At 53.6% G+C, this 17,190-nt stretch overlaps 1 protein-coding gene across 1 annotated transcript; it reads left to right on the forward strand.

Annotated features, from left to right (window-relative positions):
* Positions 1 to 233: 233 nt before the first annotated feature.
* On the forward strand, positions 234 to 16,503 carry IL27RA (interleukin 27 receptor subunit alpha). The gene is given in 15 exon segments (XM_042978374.1): positions 234 to 410; positions 836 to 953; positions 4,433 to 4,590; positions 4,681 to 4,838; positions 6,400 to 6,559; positions 6,670 to 6,734; positions 10,330 to 10,513; positions 10,624 to 10,812; positions 12,673 to 12,774; positions 12,850 to 13,008; positions 15,246 to 15,371; positions 15,727 to 15,820; positions 16,010 to 16,103; positions 16,230 to 16,391; positions 16,394 to 16,503. Coding segments are annotated over 15 exon segments (1,887 nt in total). The 5' UTR covers positions 234 to 316; the 3' UTR covers positions 16,418 to 16,503.
* The last annotated feature ends 687 nt before the right edge of the window (positions 16,504 to 17,190 follow it).

Consider the following 17,190-nt stretch of genomic DNA (forward strand, 5'->3'; position numbering starts at 1 on the left):
TGTGCGTTGTTGCGGGGTGGGAAGGGGCACGGGTTTCACAGAGCTCGGCGAGGCGCGCAGCACCCGCCAGACGCCCCGGGCCGTTTTCCCCTCCCTCTCGACAGCCCCAGCCTGCGCCGCTGGGGACTTTCCGCCACCGGGAAGGGGCGGGGACCCGGAGCGCAAGGTGCGGAGGCGGCTGGGAGGGGAGGGGCGCTTCCCGTGGCCGCCTGGGTGCCGGACCCGGAGAGCGAGGCGAGCGGCGCTGCCGCGCCGGGCAGGGCCGCGCAGGGCCGGGCAGGGCCGGCCGGACTCGGGGCGCGGTAGGGGGAGCGCCATGCGAGGGGCCCGGGCCGCTCCCTTCCGGCCGCGGCCGGAGCTGGTGCTGCTGCCTCTATTGTCGCTGCTGTGCCACTGGAGTCGACCCCAGGGTGAGTTCTGGAGCGAGCTCGTGTCGGGCGCTCTGGCGCCGCGCTCGCCCCGGGGGCGCAAAGCCTCCGGGTGCACCGCAAGTTTGCGGAACGACCGCCGCCTCTCTGCACCTCCTGGGGCGGGGACCGCGCCAAGAGGGCAGCTGGGGAACGGGGGTCGGCAGCGAGGTGGGAGCCCGAGGCCCGGGGGTGGGGTGGAGGCTCTTGGGGTGGCAACAGGATGTGGCTGGCAGAGGGAGTGGAGTAGTTATGCCCAAAGCCTGGGGAGGGGTATCCAGAGCCCCCTTCCTACTGCTCGCCTCCGGCAGGGACCCTGGATCGCCCTCCCCAGTTGGCAGAAGTCGGGGGAAGTTCAGGCTCTGGGATGTGCAGGCGGCTGGGAGAATTGACCCTCTTCCCTGGGACCCTCCCACCTCCCTCTCCAGGAAGTCCCGGGCCACTGCAGTGCTATGGAGTTGGACCCTTGGGCGACTTGAACTGCTCGTGGGGACCTCTTGGGGATCTGGCAGCCCCCTCCACGCTGCACCTCCAGAGCCAGAAGTAGTGAGTACAACCGGCTGACGTGGGGAAACTGAGGCTTTGGAAGGGTGGCCAGTCAGGTCCCAGCATACTCAGTTGAGAGGACCCCCCCCCCCACTCTCAAGCCCTTTCTTTGATTCCAGGTTGTGCATTTCCTTGCTGTGTGACCCTAAAGCAGTCACTTTCCCTCTCTGAGCCTCTCTTTCCTCCCTCACCAAATGGCCAGAATAAAGGGACCTGCCTCCCAGCTTTGGCTTTGAGGGTTCAACGAGTTAGGCACTGGCCAAGAGAAATTGCTTAATAATTAGAAGCTGGTTTTTACTGCTGTGTGACCTTAGGCAAGTAGCTTAACTTCTCTGAGCGTATAAAAAGGATCTGGTCTGGTGCTGGGGACGCAGCAGTGAAAGAGGCCGACCGACAGCCTGGACCTCGTGGAAGTCACAGTTGAAGGGGGGAGACCTGGGTTGCTTCATGATGAATCACACCTGCAAACTCCAATTCATGTCGAATTTGGCTAAGTGAGGGAGGCGTAAAAGGGGCATGGAAAGGTGGGAACCACTGGTCGGGGAGGGGCTGTTGCCTTTTTAAGGAGGGGAAAATAGTCCTATCAAATTATGCCATCTTTTTTTCTCAGCCATTTTTTTTTTTAATTTTTTTTTCAACGTTTTTAATTTATTTTTGGGACAGAGAGAGAGCATGAACGGGGGAGGGGCAGAGAGAGAGGGAGACACAGAGTCGGAAGCAGGCTCCAGGCTCCGAGCCATCAGCCCAGAGCCTGACGCGGGGCTCGAACTCACGGACCGCGAGATCGTGACCTGGCTGAAGTCGGACGCTTAACCGACTGCACCACCCAGGCGCCCCTTTTCTCAGCCATTTTTAAGTGTTCGGTGGCATTCGGTACGTTCACATCGTTGGGCAGCGGTCCCCACCGTTCCTTTCCAGAGGGGCCTAGGTTTAAGCCCCCTCGGTTTAAGAGGGGGCAGTCGGAGAAGGTCCCCCCTTGTTTAAGGAGGCGAAATTCGCATAACACAAAGTTAACCATTTCAAAGCGAACAATCCAGTGGCGTTCGGTACACTCACAGTGTTGTGCCACCACCTTCTCTACTTCCAGAACACTCTCATCACCCCAAAAGGAAGTTCCATCCCACGAACAGTCCGCTCCCTATCGTGCTCCCCACCGGTCCCCGTCACCGCCATCCCGCTTTCTGTCTCTGTGGGTTTACCGGTTCTGAACATTTCATATAAAAGGAATTATACACTATGTGGCCTTTTGTGTGTGGCTTCTTTTACTTTGCATGTTTTTTTTTTTTTTAAGTTTGTTCATTTTTGAAAGAGAGGGAGAGAGACAGAGTGCAAGCAGGGGAGGGGCAGAGAGAGAAGGAGACGCAGAATCCGAAGCAGGCTCCAGGCTCCGAGCTGTCCGCCCAGAACCTGATGTCCGGCTCGAACTCGTGACCTGAGCCGAAGTCAGAGGCTTAACCGGCTGAGCCACCCAGGCGCCCCTCACTTAGCGGGTTTGGAGGTTCATCCATGTTGTAGCATGAGTCAGAACGCCGTTCCTTTTTATGGCTGAATAATATTCCACTGTGAGGATTGACCACATTTTGTGCATCCACTCATCTGTTTGGTTTTTTTTTTAAGCTTATTATTCATTTTGAGAGAGACAGAGAGAGTGAGTGGGACAGGGGCAGAGAGAGACGGAGAGAGACAATCCCAAATAGGCTCTGCACTGTCAGTGCAGAGCCCGGTTCGGGGCTCGACCCCACAAACTGTGAGATCATGACCTGAGCCAAAATCAAGAGTCGCCACCCAGGCGCCCCTCCATTCATCTGTTGATGGCCATTTAGTTTGTTTCCACCTTTTGGGAACCGTGACTAGCACCGTTAGGAACATACACCTACAAGCGTTTGAGTCCCTGTGTTCCATTCCTTTGGGTCCACGCATAGGGGTGGAGTTGCCGGGTCGCACTGCAATTCTGGGTTTAACTGAGAAACGGCCCAACTGTTTTCTGCAGCAGCTGCAACATTTTCCATTCCCGTAGGAGGGCTACGGTTTCTCCGCATCTTCACGAGCGCCTGTGTTTTTGTTGTTGTTGCTGTTTTACGAAGGCCTCGTTTTTGCATCTTTGCAACCTAATCCTTCAGGATATCCCCAGCGCCGCTCTCTGTCACCCACCTCTGACCTGTCAGCGAGCCTTGCCGGCTCCACCTTCTCCAGTATCCAGAATCTGGCACTCTCTCCTTCCCCAGCACCCACACTGGTCTAGCCCCCATCCTGGCCAGCAGAGCTGGGACCACGCAGTCCCCACCTCCTTCCTGGGCTCCGGTTTGCGCCCTCCCGGCGTGTTCTCCGCCACAGCAGCCAGAGGGCGCCCGTGGACACCTGAGTCAGGGCGCATCTGTCCACCTCCCTCGTTGCACCCCTGCCACGCGGGCTTCCTTGCCGGTCCTCAAACACACCGGTCGGTTGACCTCGAGGCCTTTGCACCGACTGCCGCCTCTTCCTAAAAAACGCTTCCCCTCCCCCGCCCACCATCACCCTGTACTGCACGGCCCCGCCCTCATATCCTCCGGGCCTTTGTTCAAAGATCTCCACCTCTGAGAAAGGCTCCTGACCACCCTTCTTAAAATAGCACTGTCTTTCCTCACCACATCACCGCACTGTATCCTCTCCACCCTGATGATTGTTCTGTGTATCGCGTATAACCGCCATCGATTATATATTTGTGTGTTTCTCGTTGGCCTCCCCCCTACTGGAGGAGCAGCTCTAGAGAGCCGGGTCCTGGCCTGCTCTGGTCCCAGTCCTGTCCCCAGCTCCCACAGCAGGGCCTGGCACAATATGGATTTGCTGACTGTACCGTTGCATACGTGTAAATGTGCCCGCCTGGAAGTAGGTGCTCAATAAATGCAGCGAGCAATGCTCACGTGGCTCGTGGCGGGCACCCACTGCTGTTTTTTTTTTTTTTTTTTTTTTTTTTTTTTTTTTAAGCTTATTTATTTATTTGGAGAGAGACAGAGACAGCTCGAGCAGGGGAGGGGCAGAGAAAGGGGGAGAGAGAGAATCCCAGGCAGGCTCCGCCCTATCAAGTGCAGAGCCCAGTGCGGGGCTCGGACTCAGGAACCGTGGGAACATGACCTGAGCAGGATCCAAGAGTCGGACGCTTAACCGACTGAGCCACCCAGGTGCCCCTCCCCCCCCTCCCGCCAGTGCTGTTCTAAACGTTCCACGTATTACCACGCGGTTTATGTTCTAAACGTACGTGGTAATACATTCCACGTCTTACCTCATTGATTCCCCTGGCTCTTCCGCCCTTTGGCAGGCGCTTCTGTCACCCTCATTTTGTAGATGAGGAAACTGAGGCACAGAGAAGTGAAGTCATTTGCTCAAGGTCACACAGCCCTGAAGCAGCAAAGCTGGGATTTGAACCCAGGCAGAGCAGTTATCATGATGGCTTTGGCCCCAACCCAATCTATACCCCCCTACCCCCACATCTCTCCTCACAGCCATCCCAACAGAACGTGGACTGTGGCAGTGCCCACTGGGCAGAGCTGGGTGACCATTCCGCGGGAACAGCTTACCATGTCTGATGAACTGCTTGTCTGGGGTACCGAGGCCGGCCAGCCTCTCTGGCCCCCAGTCTTGGTGAACCTGGAAACCCGAAGTAACAGGGGGGATGGGGGTGGGGGCGTGTTGTGGGGGGGGGGTGGTCCTGGAGACCCGGATAAATATGTCCCGGCCTCTCCTTCCTCAGTGAAGCCTGATGCCCCCCGGCTCTACCCTGACGTCGACTTTTCAGAGGATGACCCCTTGGAGGCCACTGTCCATTGGGCCCCGCCAGTGTGGCCACCCCACAAGGTCCTGGTCTGCCAGTTCTACTATCAAAGATGCCAGGGGACTGCCTGGACTCTGGTGAGTGTCAGGGGCCCCTCTTCCCCCACCCTACTCCAGGCAGGGTCCAAGGCATCATCCCCAAATCAGAGACCCAGCCCAGAACCCGTTCCTCACTTGTTCCTGGAGTCTGTCCCCATCTCACACAAAAGGCCTGTATGTTGCCTCTTGTTCAGCTAAAAAAAAAATCACACCCCGCCCCACCAAATAATCTCAAATTTCATGCAGTCCCAATCCAAACTCCACTTGGGAATTTTGAGAAACACAGTAAACTTCCTCCAGCCTTTTTGTGAATGCAAAGAAGCCCTCCGATAGCTTACATTAACCTTAAAATAACAGAAGACATTTAGAAAGCGTCTGCTGTGTGCCAGGCACTATTCTAGGCTCTTTATTGAACCCTTACAAGAACTCTTTGAGGTAGATGCCTTTTTTTTAATGTTTATTTATTTTTGAGAGAGGGGGGGGGGAAGGGCCAGAGAGAGAGGGAGACACAGAATCCGAAGCAGACTCCAGGCTCTGAGCTGTCAGCACAGAGCCCGATGCAGGGCCGGAACTCACGGACCGCGAGATCGTGACCTGAGCTGAAGTCGGACACTTAACCGACGGGGCCACCCAGGCGCCCCGAGGTAGATGCCTTTTATACCTACTCGCTTTACAGATGAGGAGCATGGCTTGGTTTAAATAAACACTAAAAAATAATTAATAAAGGCAGCTGACATTTCTGAGCACCTGCTGGGCATCATCAGGTCCCAGGCTAATTGCACAGATTATCTTGATGAGTCCCTCCCAACTTTCCTTTATAGCAGATGCTTTTACGATATCTGTTTCACAGTCGGGGAAGCCAACCTCAGAGAAGCTAAGCACCTTCCCAAGCTCGCACAGCAAGAAAATGGAAGAGAACCCTAGAGCGAGGAGACCCCAGAAGGAGTTGGGGGACCCGCCCATGCACTTTGTACAACACAGAAGTTGCCAGGATCATTTCCTCTCATATCTCATTGGCCAGGACACGGTCACATGGTCCCACCTGATTGTAAGGGAGGCTGGGAAATGTAGTCCTCAGTCTTGACAGCCATGTTCCCCGCTGATACTCAGGGCTTCTATTTCCAAAGGAAAACGGGGAGAATGGATATTGGGGATCACCAGTTGTCTCAGGCGCCTCATGCAAAACATTGCAATATTGAAGAAAGTTGTCATTGTGATTATGCATGCAATTCAGAGCAATGCTGAGAGGCAGACTTTGGAATCTGACTGCCTGGGTATGACTCTCATCTCCAGCACCCACCTGTTTTGTGACCTTGGGCAAGGCACTTCCCCCTCTCCAGGGCCTCAGTTTTCCTCACCTGTAAAAGGGGGAGAATAACAGGATTTACTACTACCTACTGCTGTACATGAGCCATAGAGTGGCCACTTTGTCTCCTCTTTTTGCTGGCGGTTGTCCCAATGTCAAACCCAAAAGGCCTGGGTCCTGGGAATCCCCTTGGTCTTGTGCAAAGCAGAGGGCAGTTGGACCCTGCGGAGATACCAGGTCAGATACTCGCAACTCAGCCCTTGGCTTCACTGCTCTTCCCTGTCTCTCCGCCAGCTGGAGCCAGAAGTGAAGTCCATACCCCTGGCCCCCGTTGAGATCCAGGACCTGGAGCTAGCCACTGGCTATCGGGTGTACGGCCGCTGCCGAGTGGAGAACGAAGAGGGTCTGTGGGGCCACCGGAGCCCCGTTCTGTCCTTCCAGACGCCGCCCTCTGGTGAGGCTCTCCAGGCTTGCCCGACACCCTCGTCTCCCCTCCCGGAAGTCTGTACCACCGTGCCTCTCTCACTTGTACCCCCCTTTCCTCCTCCTTGGCAACTCCAAAAGACGTATGGATATCGGGGGATGTCTGCGGGACAGCGGGCACACAGGAAGCCCTGCTTCTGTGGAAGGTGAGCTGTGGGGCTCCGTCCCATTTCCCCGCGCATGTCAGGAAGCCCCAAATAACAACCACGTGGACAAGACAGAGGTGACGATGCTGATGCTGCCTTCTTGAGGTGACCCCAAGGCTTTGTGGTGGCGGGGGGGTGGGGCAGGGATGCTCAGAGAGGTCCTGGCTTAGGGCAAGCCTCCCCCAACGTCAGCTACTTCTAGGAGGTCTGAGCTGAGACACGAAGGTGGGTGCAGGCCCGGGGGAACAGCAGGTGCAAAGGTTTGAAAGGAAGAGTAGGCTCAGCTCCCTAAAATACAGCACAGTGCGCCAGGGCTCCGGTGGTGGTATGGAAGCAGAGTTAGGAGAGGACAGAAACCCATCCCCACTGCTCCCAATCCGTTGAGCACCTACGACGTTCCAGGCATCGCTAGGGCCTGGCTCACAGTAAATATGGCAGAGGAACAAAACAGCAGGGCCCATAACCCTCTTGGGCCACATGGTCTAATATTAATTTTTTTTAATTTTTTTTTTTTTTTTTTTTTGAGAGAGACAGCACGATCCGAATAGGGGCAGAGACAGCACGATCCGAATAGGGGCAGAGAGAGAGAGAGACAGAGACAGAGACAGAGACAGAGGATCCGAAGAGTGCTCCACGCTGACAGCAGCAAGCATGATGCGGGGCTTAAACTCACAAATGTGAGATCATGACCTGAGGCAAAATTAGATGCTTAATTGACTGAGCCACCCGGGTGTCCCTAATATTAATTTTTAATACATTATTTTATTTTATATTAAATTTTAAAATGTTTATTTTTGAGAGAGAGAGAGAGAGAGAGACAGCATGGGCAGGAGAGGGGAAGAAAGAGAGGGAGACACAGAATCCGAAGTAGGCTCCAGGCTCTGAGCTGTCAGCACAGAATGCGACGTGGGGCTTAAACTCACAAACCATGAGATCATGACCTGAGCTGAAGTCAGAAGCTTAACCAACTGAGCCACCCAGGCACCCCTATAGTCATGTTTTTAAAAAATATGATAAAGACTTTGGATTGTAACATTCAGTAGAAAGTGAAGGGGAGGGGCCCCTGCGTGGCTCAGTTGGTTAAACGTCTGGCTTCAGCTCAGGTCATGATCTCGTGGTTCATGAGTTTGAGCCCTCATTGGGCTCTCTGCTGTCAGTGCAGAGCTCGCTTTGGATCCTCTGTCTCCCTCTCTCTCTCAAAAATAAATAAACACAAGAGAAAGAAAGAAAGAAAGAAAGAAAGAAAGAAAGAAAGAAAGAAAGAAAGAAAGAAAGGGAAAAAGGGAGAGAGGGAGGGAGGGAAAGAGAAAGAAAGAAAGAAAGAAAGAAAGAAAGAAAGAAAAGAAAGAAAGGGAGAGAGAGGGAGGGAGGGAAAGAAAAAGAAGGGAAGGGAAGGGAGGGGGAGGAAGGGAGGGAAGAAGAAAATGAAGGGGAAATAAGGTAGCTACATGACGGCAACAATTCAGTTCACCAATATGATATGAGTACTAAAACTGTATGTACCTAATAATATGGCTTTAAAATACATATAGCAAAAATTGACAGAACTACAAGGAGAAATATATGAATCCACAACCATTGTGGGAGAGTTTAACACACTCCTATCAGTAATTTCATAATAGATGAAAAACAAGTCAAGATCTAGAATATCTGAGCATGTGATTAGCAAACAACCTAATAGACTCACATAGGAAATGTCAGAACATGCCTTTCTTCCATGTACAATTAAGACATTTACCAAAATTAACTGCATACCAGGCCATAGAGCCAGTTTCCAGGGGCTTCAAAGGGGTGAGGTGATGCAGGGCACATTAAAGAATTCTCTAATTAGAACACAGACTGTACTGGGAATTGATAATAAAAACTGCCTAGAAATCCCCATATTCTGAATATTTAAAAGTTCAGTGAGCATTCACACCAGGCCCCCCAAAGGTTTTGTCTTTATACATCAAAAGGAGGGGCGCCTGGGTGGCTCAGTTGGTTAAACGTCTGACTTCAGCTCAGGTCACGATCTCGCGGTCCGTGGGTTCAAGCCCCGCGTCAGCCTCTGGGCTGATGGCTCGGAGCCTGGAGCCTGCTTCCGATTCTGTGTCTCCCTCTCTCTCTGCCCCTCCCCATTCATGCTCTGTCTCTCTCTGTCTCAAAAATAAATAAACGTTAAAAAAATTAAAACAACAACAACAAACAAACAAACAAAAAAAACAAAAGGAGTTTGCTTCTAGGGGCACCTGGGTGGCTCAGTCGGCTAAGCGTCCGACTTCAGCCCAGGTCATGATCTCATGGTTTGTGGGTTCAGCCCCGAGTCAGGCTCTGGGCTGACAGCTTGGAGCCTAGAGCTTGCTTTGGATTCTGTGTGTGTGTGTGTCTCTCTCTCTGCCCCTCCCCTGCTCTCTCTCTCTCTCTCTCTCTTTCTCTCTTAAAAGTAAATAAGCATCTTTTTAAAGAAGGAGTTTCGGGGCGCCTGGGTGGCTCAGTCGGTTGAGCGTCCGACTTCGGCCCAGGTCATGATCTCACGGTCCGTGAGTTCGAGCCCCGCGTCGGGCTCTGTGCTGACAGCTCAGAGCCTGGAGCCTGTTTCAGATTCTGTGTCTCCCTCTCTCTCTGGCCCTCCTGCATTCATGCTCTGTCTCTCTCTGTCTCAAAAATAAATAAACGTTAACAAAAAATTTTAAAAAATTAAAAAAAAAAAAAAAAAGAAGGAGTTTCGTTGTAGGATCAGTTAACATTATTAGATAGGCTTTTCATCTACGAAAGTTTCCAGTGGGGATGGCATTCTAAAGCCACAATGGTCAAGGGGCAGTTTTTTGTTTCCAGGACAGTGTTACATCCCTGGCTCTTGCCCATCAAATACCAATCACATTTCGGCTCAGGTCATGATCTCACAGTTCGTGGGGTCGAGCCCCATGTGGGGCTCTTCGTTGACAGAGTGGAACCCGCTTGGGATTCTCTCTCTCTCTCTCTCTCTCTCTCTCTCTCTCTCTCTGCCTCTCTCTGCCCCTCCCCCACTCACATGCACATGCACCCTCTCAAAACAAAGAAACAAACATAAACAACAATACCAGTCATTGAGGCAACCAAAAATGCTCACAGACTTCCCCAGAGCGACGATCCTGGAGGCTGCGGTCCTCTTTGCTCCACATTCCCTCCCCTCTGTACAACAGCGGGGATTTTTAAATCCCGAAGAGCCACGCAGGACACAGATTACGATGAAAGCGTAAGGCAGGGCCATGCAGGTGCAGGGGCAGATCCTGTCTGTCCTTAAAATCTTGAAATTTTGTTGGTCATGGGTTGTTTGGCCTTCATTGTGATGGAGTAGAATAGAATTTTTCTTGATTGCTGGGTTTTCCCTATCCTCCCCTTCAACTTTTGCACCCGAGGCGAGCGCCTCACCCTCCACTTCACCCTAGTTGGGGCCCTGGAACCGTATTCTAATTTCACCTGTGCCACGGAGCCCCCTAGAGGCTCCGTTGCTTCATCCGTAACACGGAGCCGGCAGAAATAGTCCACGGACTGGTTTGTCAGGCAAACCACAGCCACAGCGTGTGCCTGGCAAATGGGAGATAGTAAGTAACACCCTTTTCCTGTCGGCCTTCAGGCCCCGGGCCACTGCGTGCGGATGAGCTATAAAGTCTGGTTCCAGATTAAAGGACAGGAGCTGATCCGGAAGACGGCTGCCTGCTGCAACTTCTCCATCCCCAGCCAGGCGGGGTGGGTTGGGCTGTCTGCCGTCAATGCCACGAGCTGGAAGCCTCTCACGAACCTTTCTTTGGCCTGCTTGGGTAAGAGGCTCTGGATCTGCCCCGCCCCTGCCCCGCCCCCGCCCCGCCCCGCCCCTGAGAGGGAGGCGGGGCCTCCCAGCGTCGACCGCTGAGACTCCTCCCCCGTCCAGGTCCAAGTGCTGCCCCCCAGGGCGTGGTGGTCAGGAGCGTGGCCGGGAGCCCGGAACTGCTGGTGACTTGGCAGCGGGGGTCTGGGGAGTTGCAGGAGCACGTGGTGGACTGGGCCCGGGACGGGGATCCCCTGGACGCCCTCAACTGGATCCGGCTTCCCCCTGAGAACCTCAGAGCGCTATTGCCAGGTGAGGCCCGGGGACCCCGGGGTTCCCGTCTCAGCGCTTGCATAGCGGACTGATGAGTGGGCCTGCAGGAGAGAATGTTACGTTTAAAGTCTCATTAATTCATGCATGCGGTATTCACCGACCGCTCACTGTGGGCCAGGCCGTGTGCGGGACACTGGTGTGCAGTGAGAGCCGCGGGTGTCTGTTGGCATTTACCGTAAGCATTAAATGATTCAAACTGCCTTATCAAGTAGGCCTCTGTTATTATCGTGCCCGAGGTGTAGGTGAAGAAAAAGGCCCAGGGAGGTTAAGCAACTTCCCCGGGACCACACGGCAAATAGGTGGTAGAGCCAGGAGTTGAACCACATTATCAGGCCCCTGAAGCCAAACCCTGAGCCGTCACACTACCCTCCCTCTCGGCAACATCCCCATCGTCATGGAGCTGACTTTCTTATGGGTGAGCAGCCAATGAAACAAACAACAAAACAAATACACCGACAGTGTAATTGGGGGGGGGGGGGGAATAAAACATGGTAAAGGGGAGGAGGGCGCACTGCTATTTTAGAAAGAAAGGTTAGAAAAGGCCTTTGTGGAAAAGCCACATTTGAACCGACACCCGAAGGAGGTGAGAGAGGGAGCTGTGAGGATGCCTGAGGGAAAAGCAAGAGGGAACAGACAGCGCAAGGGCCCAGAGGCAGGAATGTGCCTGATATGTTAGAGGAACAGCGAGGAGGCCGGTGTGGCAGGAGTAGAATGCATGAGAGGAGAGAGGGGGAGGAGGTGAGGGCAGGGAGGTGACAGGCAAATTGTGCAAAGCCTGGTGGGTTACAAGGACTTGGGTTTATCCCGAGTGAGGTAGGAGCCATGGAGAGTTCTGAGCAAGAATGGATATGCCCTGACTCGGTTGCTCACAGGTGCCCCTTGGCTGCTCTTGGGGGGAGTGGACTGGGAAGGGGTGAGGGCTGGACCACGTGGGAACTGAGGAAGGGGAGAGAAGCAGGCAGGTTCTGACTGGGGAGTCCTGGGCAGAATTTTGGGGATCCACTTGGACATGTTTTGTTGGAGATGTTCATCCAAATGGAGCTGTCCATGGGGTTGTTGGATACTCAGGTCTGGGGCTTGCTATGAGTTCTGGACTGGGATGTGGTGCTGGGGAGCCCATCCTTGGTGTAAAGGACTTGGGAGATCACGAGAGGGAGGCATTGAGTGAAAAATTTAGGAAGGACAGAGTCCCGAGGACCATAGCATGTATGGAGAAAAGAGGAGGAGCCCCGATTTTGGAAAATTCCCATCTGGGGAAGGCCATGCAGCAGCCGTAGGCTTTGAGAAGGGACCTCAGGAGCCTCACCTACCATGATGGTTGGTGTCAGAGCCACCCCACGCGTAGCCCAGTGTGTTGACCATCTCCCAGCCTCCGGCACCTGTATTTCCTTTGCCCTGAAGCCTTTTTCTGGTCACCGAAGCATTTCGCCTGCCTAAGCAGCCGGCTGGAAGTGCTTGGGAATTAAGTCCCATGAGATGCAGCCCTCCACCGATTACTGGTAAGGGTTGGTGGATACATACCCCAGCTTCCTCCCTCCCTGGGTGGGTTGGCTCTCAGGCATGTGCTCTCTGCTGCCTCCCAGAGGTCGCCGGCGGGATTGAATTTCCATTGCCTACATTGGGAAATTGTTGTCATTTACTGGAGGGCTGCCTCTCTTTCCCTATTTCACTTCCCAGCCGCCCTGGTGGTGTTCTGTGGGGCTACCACCCAGGAAAATTACTTTTACCCAAATATTTCTCTCAGCATGTCCTTCAGGAGACCCAAATGAAGACGCCTACTGGGTAGGGACTGAGTAGGGGAGGGGGCGCCAACTCTGTCTTTGTCCCTCCACCCACCAGGGGAGTTTGAAGGAGGGGTCCCCTACCGAATCACAGTGACAGCAGTCTCTCCTTGCGGCTTGGCCCCTGCCCCCTCAGTCTGGAGGTTCAGAGAGGAACTAGGTAAGTGGTGGGGCTGGAGAATGGTGGAACCCTCTAGAACCGTGACAGACCTTGACCCCCTGGCTTCCTCCCCAGTGCCCTTAGCAGGACCAACACTTTGGCGACTCCAGGACACCCCGCCAGGAACCCCCGCCATAGCATGGGGAGAGGTCCCAAGGCGCCAACTCCGGGGCCATCTCACCCACTACACCTTGTGCGCACAGAGCGGGACCGGGCCTTCTGTCTGCATGAATGGTGAGCTTCACTGCCCCTGTCCCCTGCTCCTAGCCCCCACAAGACCCACCCATCAGTCTACCCAACTCTTGTCCCCAGATTGGCCCCTTGGTTCCCTCTCAGACCCTGGGAAAACAACAGGGTGTCCTCAGCTCCCTAGTGGACAATAATCCTGTGGCTATCAATATAACGAACTGCCATTTGGCCATTAAAGATGAAGACTTTGATCTATATTTATTGACATTGAGAGATGCCTGTCATGTTTTATTAAGCGAAAAAGATAAAAAAAGATGACAAAACTCCAAGAGATGGTTCCATTTCTGTAAAAGAAACCCAGCACTGAGCAAAGCAGAGGTGCAAATATGGGGAGAAATTGTGCACCATGTCAGCACGATCACAGGGTTATGTGTGATTTTTATTTCAAGTATGTATCCATCGTTAGATTTTAAAAAATTTGTTTTAATTTTAGAGAGAGGGTGCAGACAAGGCAGAGGGGTAAAGGGAGAGAGAGAGAGAGAGAGAGAGAGAGAGAGAGAGAGAGAGAGAGAGAATCTTAAGCAGGCTCTGTGCTCAGTGCAGAGCCCGACGTGGGTTTCCATCCCATGACCCTGGGATCGTGACCTGGACTGAAATCAAGAGTCAGATGCTAAACCAACTGAACCACCCAGGCACCCCTTACATTTTTATATTTATATGTTATTAAATATATACACATGTATGTATTATGATTATTTTTAAAAGAGGACCATGTATTGGGGCACCTGGGTGGCTCAGTTGGTTAAGCATCTGACTTCAGCTCAGGTCATGATTTTGTGGTTCATGAGTTCAAACCCTGCATTGAGCTCTCTGCTGTCAGTGCAGAGCTCGCATTGGATCCTCTGTCTCCCTCTTTCTCTGCCCCTCCCCTGCTCGCGCTCTGTCTCTCTCTCTCTCTCAAAAATAAATAAACATTTAAAAAAAGGGCGGGGCGCCTGGGTGGCTCAGTCAGTTTAATGGCTGACTTTTGATTTCCGCTCAGGTCATGATCTCATGGTCCTGAGTTCGAGCCCCCCATCGGGTTTTGTGCTCACAGTGTGGAGCCTGCTTCGGATCCTCTGTCTCCCTCTTTCGGCCCCTCCCCGGCTCATTCTCTCCCTCTCTCTCCTTCTCAAAAATAAATCGATGTTAAATCGTAAAAAATAAAACAAAATAAAATACCATGTTACAGACTATAGTTTGGCCCCTGAATCTCTTATGACTGTGATATTTTGCAACTTTATTTTTTTCACCTGCTGATTTAGCGTAGACATTTTCTATGGCAACATATCTGGATCCGTGCTCTTGTCTCCTATTATCCTGTAACAAACCAAAAGCTACTTCCTCTTTTAGCTTAAAAACAAAAAAGACAATTTAGTAAAAAAAAAAAAAAAAAAGGTAGACAAATATAGCTCTGGGAGGTGCACATGTCTTCCCTTATCTGGGGAGAATCTCTATTCACTGGGTCAATGTGCAGGTAGGGAATATGATGCTCATTCATTTAGTTTTTCAAATGTATGTCGTTTCTGAGGGCTTTCTGTGTGCCAGGCACTGATCTAGGTGCTGGGAATATGGCCCTTGTAGAGCTTTCTTTTTTCTTTCTTTCTTTCTTTTTTTTTTTAAGTTTACTTATTTATTTTGGGTGCCTGGGCGTCTCAATCGGTTTAAGCATCCGACTTTGGCCCAGGTCGTGAACTCGCGGTTCATGAGTTCGAGCCCCGCATCGGGCTCTGTGCTGATAGCTCAGAGACTGAAGCCTGCTTCAGATTCTGTGTCTCCCTCTCTCTCTGCCACTCCCCCACTCATGCTCTGTCTGTCTCTCTCAAAAATGAATAAACATTAAATTTTTTTAATAAATAAAAATAAAGTTTACTTATTTTGAGAGAGAGAACGAGCACAGAGGAGGGGCAGAGAGAGAGAGAGAGAGAGAGAGAATGAATCCCAAGCAGGCTCTGCACTGTCAGTGTGGAGCCCAGCATGGGGTTTGATCTCAGGAACCATGAGACTGTGACCTGAGCTGAAACCAAGAGCTGGACACTTAACTGGCTGAGCCACCCAGGCTCCTTGTGGAGCGAACTTTCCTGTGGTCAGGGAGGACCTCACTGAGGAGGTGAAATTTGAGCAAAGAAGGCTGGAGTCATGTGGGTATCTGGGGAGAGTGTTGCAGACATAGAGAAAGCACATGCAAAGGCCCTGAGGTAGGACTTGACTGCCTCCCCAACCTCTCTGGGTGTGTCCTTCAGTGAGTGGCAGCGCCCGGAACATCACCCTGCCTGACCTTCCCTGGGGTCCTTGTGAGCTGTGGATGACCGCATCCACCATCGCAGGACAGGGCCCACCCGGTCCCAGCCTCCGGCTTCACCTACCAGGTAGAGGGGCTGGGGTGGGACTACCACAGGAGGGGGTCTGCTCCATTTCAAGGAGATAGGGGTTTCCGAGAGTGAGCGGTGGTTATTGATGATGCCTCGGGGGCATTCTGATCCTGCAGAGTAGTCTGGATTATCGGGCAGTGTGTGTGTCTCACCCTTTCGCCCATCCCTGACGACTGTTTTGTTCACAACCCTCCCTCCCACCCCAAGATGTCCCCCACCCTTAGCCCTTACCCACTCCTAAGCCCCGCCCACTTACCTGTCTCCCGCACCCAAGCCCTGCCCCATCCGTGATCCATACCCGATCCCTCCCCCATCCCCGGTGTCTAAATGTTCTCCTGTCCCTCCGCCTCAGATAACACCCTGAAGTGGAAAGTTCTGCCAGGTGTCTTTCTCCTGTGGGGCTTGCTCCTGATGGGCTGTGGTATGAGCCTAGCCACCTCTGGAAGGTGAGGCTGTCGGCCAGGTGGGTCTCCGCACAGGTGGGGAGGGCAGCCGGACCTGAGCTAAGCTTTGCGGCGGGGTGGGGGGAGCCGATGGTGAGGGGACACTCAGGGCTCTGTGACGCTCCCGGACTCTGCAACCTGGGCCTGGGTATCAGGTCAGCTAGATTCCCTGCCCTCTTACCTGCTTGCCAGGTGCCTCCACCTTCGGCACAAGGTACTGCCCCGCTGGGTCTGGGAGAAGGTTCCTGATCCTGCCAATAGCAATTCTGGCCAGCCTCACATGGAGGTGAGCAAAAAGGGGGGCTTACCTGGGCCCTCTGGGAGGGTGGCGGGTGCTGGGCGAGTGGGGAGCGGGCGGGAACAGAGCGGGGAGGATGAGGGGGGCCAGTATCTCAGTCTCGTTTCTTCCCAGGAGATGCCTCAGGCTCAGCCCCTCGGGGACTTCCCCATCCTGAAAGTGGAGGAGATGGAACCACTCCCGGTTGCGGAGCCCCCCCAGGCCTCCACCCGGCTTGACTCCGGGTATGAGAAGCACTTCCTGCCCACCCCTGAGGAGCTAGGCCTTCTGGGCCCGCCCCCAGGCCCCACGTTCTGGCCTGAACCCACCACAAGCCAGGAGGCGGCCGCTCATGTGACGGATGAAGACACTGAGGATCAGGGAGGCTGAGTCACTTGCCTGAGGACACCCAGCCAAGGACCCCTACAGCGAAGGGCCTGGCCCTACGGGGGCACATACGGATGGGTGAGGGAGCAAAGGAAAACGTATGACGTGGAGAGTGGCAGCCGCCTCCCCAGGTCCGTCCCGTCCTGCTGCTGTAACAGAACTGGAGCCCGGCGTCCCCAGCCTCCCTCGCAGCTCGGTGCAGCCACGGACCAAGTTCTCGTCCACGGAACGTGAGCGGCAGTGCCGCGTGCCGACGCCCAGACTGTTCTCTTCCCTTTCCCGTGAGCTGGCACATCAACAGTGCCCGTGATCCCGCTTTAACCGCACCGAAGGGGAAGGTGAGGCAAGTAGGGGGAAGAAACCTGAGTCCCCAAGTGACCGCATGAATCAGAGCCACCCGGAGAAATAAACTTTTATGTTTTTATAGCTACGGTAGCTTGGGAACTTGCCACAGGAGCCGCGTATACCCTCACACTGGCTCAGTCTTTGATCCTAGCAGAGCGAGGCCTTGGACTTCCCACCAGGGGACGGCGAGGTGGTTCCATGCACACACACACACACACACACACACACACACACACACCAACTGTCCGAATGCTGTAACGTTTTTATTTTCAAGTATAAAGGCTTTGTCGTAGAAGGGAGCCGGGGTCACAGGCAGTGGGCGAGGGGTCCTGAAGCCCAGGTGGAGGTGGACGAGCGGGCCAGC

Source organism: Panthera tigris, chromosome A2 (genome assembly GCF_018350195.1).
Source record: "Panthera tigris isolate Pti1 chromosome A2, P.tigris_Pti1_mat1.1, whole genome shotgun sequence".
NCBI lineage: Eukaryota > Metazoa > Chordata > Mammalia > Carnivora > Felidae > Panthera > Panthera tigris.